This window comes from Temnothorax nylanderi, unplaced genomic scaffold (genome assembly GCF_030848795.1).
Source record: "Temnothorax nylanderi isolate EJ_2023f unplaced genomic scaffold, tnyl_v1.0 TNYL_tig0033_pilon, whole genome shotgun sequence".
Classification (NCBI taxonomy): Eukaryota; Metazoa; Arthropoda; class Insecta; order Hymenoptera; family Formicidae; genus Temnothorax; species Temnothorax nylanderi.
The window spans coordinates 513,604-520,127 of NW_027249095.1; the positions used below are offsets into that span (position 1 = coordinate 513,604).

General features: G+C 40.1%; 1 protein-coding gene across 1 annotated transcript in view; it reads left to right on the plus strand.

Annotated features, from left to right (window-relative positions):
- The window catches only part of Rat1 (5'-3' exoribonuclease 2 Rat1), a 30,243-nt gene extending 24,157 nt beyond the window's left edge, over positions 1-6,086 (plus strand). The window contains exons 16-17 of the mRNA XM_071703028.1: positions 3,620-3,897; positions 4,291-6,086. Of these exons, the coding sequence (XP_071559129.1) occupies positions 3,620-3,897; positions 4,291-4,359 (347 nt within the window). The 3' untranslated portion in view covers positions 4,360-6,086. The remainder of the gene's footprint in view (positions 1-3,619; positions 3,898-4,290) is intronic.
- Positions 6,087-6,524: the final 438 nt, after the last annotated feature.

The following is a 6,524-nucleotide window of genomic DNA, read 5'->3' on the forward strand; positions in this document are numbered from 1 at the left end:
TCCATCATGTACGATGGAAAATTAAAAAAATCCAACTTGTCCACGTCTCCCATCGATAAGAGATGCATAAAAGGAGGACAAGGTGGAGAGAAAGAGGAGAACGTTTATGTAGCCTACGCCTTTTACTTACACGTGTTGTACAATATTTACCTACACCCACCATAAGCATATAAGATCGAGAGAGAATTGCTTTCATAGGAATAATGTGTACATAAAAGAAAAAAGGTTGGCGATTTCTAAAAAAAAAGAGCGGAGGTCAAGGTTTAGTCCGTCCCCCTTTCCCTTCTCCCTTGCATATTAATTATTGAGAATATGCGTTCTCAATGCAATCTAATTCATGGCAATATTTATTAAGGGATTCTAATTCGGATATATTTTCGGATATACTTTCGTTTTTGTTGCCGCTCGACTATCCCGAAAATCAGTGTGTTCATCATGATGCTCAACATAGATTAGTGCTTTGTCAAAATTAATTCATGTAGCAATAAGTTAATCATAATTCAGACTTTGCTTTTTTATGAATAAATTATTTTTGTACTTCGCAAATTAATTAGTTCATAATTAATAAATCTGTATCGCATTCGTTTGTTAAAGCACTAATCGAAAACCTCCGCTTTTTTTGAATATATACGCTTTAATTTTTATTTCTGCATGAAAAGTGATATCAAGTTTCCAGCACGTTACTCGTTCATTTATTTTAAATATGGCTGAAAACGAATTTTTTAAATAGTACTATGCATATAGTATGATGAAAAACGTTTAAAAAATCTGGCATTGTAATGTTTCTAATTATATTTATAACAATAAGTCACTTGAAATTTTATTTTATGTACCCAAATATCGTTTCTTTTTCGATCCCACCGAGAAATCGTGAAATAAAAATATCGCTTTATTTATATAAAAGACAAAAACTCGTGAACTGAAATAGAAATCGTAAAATAAAGCTATCTCGTATTAAGAAAACGCTAGAGAAAACGACACGTAAAGACAAGTCCATCATTGAAGAATCGAGAGATAAGGGATAGACTCGCGAATACCATTTATAAGCTCGATATGGACAAAAGATGCAGCCAAGGGGGAGAGCGTAGCTATATATATTGTGGCAGGTCGAACGTGGACGGGTGGACGGGAAAGTGTAATTTCAGTTTGAAACAGGAACGGGAGAGGCCGACCCACATCGAGGTTTTGAGTGTTTGTACTGCTGACGCGGCAATCCAATCCAATCCAATACCCATAGCGAGTAGGTACCCCACTGTAGCCACGTATACGTACATATGAACGAATCGTCTTTCTTTCTCGGGCCTTGATACCTTTCCGTCTGGCCTCCAATACAATTTCGAGCCTCCGGCTCGAGCCGGCGGAAGTTCCGTCTCTCGTAACTGGACGCACGCCATTTTCCCCCGTTTCTAATGATTCTCCAGTCACTCAGCTGTACGTGCACCGATGATTTATTTTGGACAAACGTCGATTTTATTGTCCCTGGACACGTACTAATTATGTTTACTTGGTACATAGAAAAATAATCTCTCTCCATTGCAACAGCAATTGAACTATACAAAATATTCTGCGATATATCGCGTAATTATATTTATTTAAGTTTAGCACATCAATAGAGAAGTTTGAGGGAAGTTCTTTAATTTTGAATCTCTTATACAATACACCTTGAGAAGAAAAATATTTCAACTATTTCTCTAAAACGTTATAACCAGAAAAGAATCCCTTCTCTTTCCCACCGTAAAAATTAAACTGCATTCTTAAATGATCATATCTATACTTTGCGAACTTAGTCTTTCTTCACTTGAAAAACATTTTCGTTATGTATTACAGCACTAATTTAAAAATATTGCAGAAGTTTTCGAAAATGTAAAATTGTTTAAATAATTACCGCGATAAATTTCGGCGAATATATACCGTATGCCGAAGATCTAATTACCTACCTACCTGAGCACATGGTTCGGTACGTACGAATTTGGTTCGCGATAGGGTTGAAACGAGTCGAGCAACGCCGGCGCGGGCCGGCTGTAACGGTGCGTTATTATCATAAACGCAACAATAACGAGGGATGATCCGACGTGTAAACTGTTAAACCCTCCTTCCTTTCCCCCATCGGAGGCTGTGGGTGAGGATTACCGTTGGGGGTCGGAATCGTTGGGCGCGGGCCGCGTGGAATCTACGGGGGATGTTATTGTTGCCGCGAAAGAATGAGAGGAAACGACGGGGTGGAAGAGAAAGGGTAACAGATTCTCCCTTTCTCTCTCTCTCTCTCTCTCTTTCTTTCTCTCCCTCATAGATACGGTAGGAGTCTATAACTGGTATTCAAACGCGTGAGATCGCCCCTTCGGCCTTCGATGATATCAACGGTGTTTGCCGACTCCTATTACGAGCTCGATTGCACCAAACTATACGATTATCGTGCGTCAGTGATAGCCTTTGTACGCAACGGCCGCTGAATCCCCGGGGGTTAAAGAGTTACGCCACTTCGCGCGAATGCTGCTGGCGTCGAAGTACGTGGTACCGGTGACAAAGCGACGATAGCACCGAGCGAGAAATCGCCGGACAATACAGAGTGTTCTCTCGGGCCAAGCCCCGACGCCTCCTTCGAGTCCGCGAGTTCTCCGGTCAATTCTTGCATCGATTTTTCTCGCGGGAACACCGAAGAAGATTGTCGTCTATCGTCATCCTCCGATTTTACACCCCGCGCATCGTATAATCGAGTTCCAACTTAAAGTTCCGTCAAAGTAAGCTTTACTCGTTAGATATTAATTAACTGAAGAATGCACGCGCCGCGTGCGCGCGCGCGCGCAATCAATTCAATTAAATTTGACGTCCCGCCCGTAGCGACACATCAAACAAACGCGATGCTTTCTCTTATTCCGGATTCCCCCCTGAGCGCAACCGTAAAGCATGCTTTATCGCTACAACGACCATCTCGCAATTCGAACGGCTCTTCGAGGGCTATATGAATATTCAAACGCGGAGGAGTCGCGGATCGGCGCGCGGCGACGCGCTGTTTTGTCCTTTTGTCAGCGCGATCATTACATCTCGCTACCAATTTTTTCTATCGACTCGCGAGAGAGATGCGCGCGAGGGCATATCTGACGTTTTCGAGGACGGCAATATTGGAAATATTTAAACCGAAAGCGATATAAGCATTGAGATGCCGTGCGTGCCTACCCCGCTCTCTCTGCCCACTCGCCGAAGCGCGCTTTCGAGAATCCTTTATTAATGATGGGTCTGGTATAGCGCTATTATGACGTTTCACGGCGCGGGCGAGTGCTTATCCAGTGACGTTACCGAGTCCTAACGCGCGCTGCATATTATTTGGGAGCTAGGGACACGCGCCGGCACGCTCCCATTCATCTAGGCGGCTATATTGCGCCCGCCCGACCCCCTTTCCTCTTCCCCCCGACCCCCCTTGCGCGCCCCGTGTTAATTATTGAGAATAACTACGCGTTCTCGACGCAACTAATTCGTGGCAATATTTATTAAGGGGTTAAATCCTAAGCCGGATATACTTTTCGGGTCTTTATTGCCGCTCGGCTATTTCCATACGCGCAAATATATGCGGACCTCTTCCCCCTTGCGTATAGCTAACGTGCCCGCGTACATTTGTTTCCAGGTTATCGGAGCGAGTACCAATCGGGATCGGGATCGGGATCGGGATCGGGATCGGGATCGGGATCGGGATCGGGATCAGGATCGGGATCGGGATACGGTTACAACAGCGCCGGTTCGAGTCATATGCGTGGACCATGGGGATCCGGTTATACTGGCATGCGCCAGTCGAATTACCCGCCTTCGGAGTATCAGCATCATCGTAATCATTACGATAATCATCGTCAGCAGCGGAACAACAATTACCAGAACGCACAGCATGGCTACCACAGTCAACGAGGGGTATGGTTTTTTAATTTTTATCACATCCCAATACGAGCTATCAAAAAGAGAATTCTTGATGGAGGTCAGATAATATGCTCGCTAAATTAAGTAAAAAATATCAAATCAATATGGATTGGAAAATTGAAGTTAAGAGTTAACGTATGACAAAATCGGGGAAAGTGTGACGCGCAAAAGAGATCGAAGTTAATCTCTACCGTCGTTTCATCATTTAATCTAAATTGTCTTTCGATATCTTTCTAATTTTATTGTTAATTGACTAATTGTAAATGTGACTTTGAAATCAAAAAGATAAAGAAAGTTTGGAAATTGTTTTGTAGAATAAAGAAAACTGTAGCACCATTAAAATAGCACGATAGCTTTAGTCAAGATGTTGCTTATCTCATGTTATAGAATTACTCGTCGACTCGAGGAGGAGGAGGTGGAGGAGGCCACCGAGATGCATGGCGACGATCGATGTAGACGTTCAAGTAAGAGGTCGACTAATTTTGTCGCACATCACATAATAGTTATAAGAATGAATTCTGCAAAGAATCACCACGCATAAATAATAATGTCTAATTAAGATTTAAGGATCATTGTCAAAGTACGCGTTCTAAAAGAGAGTGCGTTAATTCGGAAGCAGTACAGAGAGAGGCAGGTCGGAGTACTAGGTGCAATAAAAGCGCGATTATCGGCGGTAGCGTTCGAGCACCGCGTTTTTTGAGTACTACATTCCGAATGCTGCAGGACACGTATTACGGAACTTTTCGGAATGGTTTCCGATTAGGATTGTTTATTTTCTGGATTTCTTTTGTGTTTTCTAGAGAAAAACGGAATAATTCCGATCGGAATCCATTCCGAAAAGTTCAGTAATACGTGTCCAGATGTCTTTTCTAATAGCGAATTCGGCCGCTTGCACTAGTGCACACTGAGTGCCCACTAAGGCTTGTTTATAATCTATTCTTATATTTAAAGTCGCTTAAATACACATTTAAAAACTTTTTAACCAATAAAACAATCTGTAATATCTATATGGATGCTGTACAAATCATTTTATAGACTAAGAAGTATTTAAGATGATCTGTAAATATAACAATTGATTAAAAACAAACCTTAGTGCGCACTCAGTGTGCACTAGTGCAAGCGCCCGAATTCGCTATAACGTGATGACATAATTTTTAGAAATATTTTTATTTCTAATTTTGTGGAGGACGTATAAAAAAATATCAGTGTTTAAATATGCATGCAATATGCCTCGAAAGTCACGGGGTTTTTGATTATAAATTTGATGACAAACCTCGAAGAAAATTTTCTGCGAAGTTTTGTCCTAGCAACCATCATCATTGATTTTTGAGATGTCATGACAACGGAATGACAATTTTATTAAAGTACAATTTACTCGAATTCACTAGAAAAGGAAATTTTAGTTTCCATGCAATATCTATGTTTTTTCTATCAAATTTTCACTCTAAAACATTCCATTTTATCGGAAAATTTGTAACTGAGAGAAAACCCGCAAAACCTGGTATAGCATACATATATAGGTATCTGCTACACTTGTCGAAAACGATCCATGATGTGAAAGAAAATTCATATCACGAATTAAAGCCACGTCACATGAAAAAAAAAACGTGAGCCAAATTTACGCAACAAACGATCAGTCTAGTGCTTTCAAGAATGACGGATTAAATTGTATAAAAATATATTCGATCACGATATTTTTATTAATTAAGTTATACTGTTTTCTTATTTACTATGATCTTTTTAAACAAACTGTTAAAATAAACAGTACATTGCATGATAATGATACAGGTATCGTTTTCGCGTTTACAGTTGTAGAAGCCTATCTCGTTTGAATTTAATTCAATCGGACGTTTTTCGTCGCTTATTTAATCAGGTTGAACGTTTATGGTCGCGCGGTTGTAGTTATAACCGATAGGATTATTCGTATCTGACGATTAGAACGGGTACGTTGACGAGCATATAATTTGTGGATTGTATATTAATGGTTAACGCAGTGAAATATTGGCTGAATTAGGGGTACAAGCGCCGTCGCATTGAATTTCGCATGCGAAACTGCGGCGCGCAGTGGCGCGTGCTAAATGCGGTGCCGGAATTTAGCGATACATCGATGTGACACCGATTAGCCAAATAGGCATTCGGAATTTCTCACTCTGTATTGAAATACACGATATTTCCTTAATGAAGGCTGAGCAATGATTATTTACACCTGTCCATAAATTCCTACACTTTTTCCTATACATTCCTCGCAAAGTCGCAAGTTCTAATATATTAATCCTCAGCAGGTATTTGGAATCTTTTAGACATTGCTTATAATTAATAACGGATATAAAAAGATGTAGCCTTATAAGCCTGGAAAATAAAAATAGATAAAAATTATAGATAACTTAAATAATTACCGATTTAAAAAAAAAAGTTGTGCAGACAATTTAACGAAAATTAAATTCGCGAAAAATACATTGCTCGGTATTTAGACGGATAGAAGAATCCTACTGTCCGTTTTTACGTTATAATTTCATATTTTAATTCTTTTTAGCGACTCTTTTTCGGTTAATTAGGAATTTATGGACCGATAGATTTTTCGGACTATAAATCGCGTACGCTGGAAGGACAAAAACGCGTCT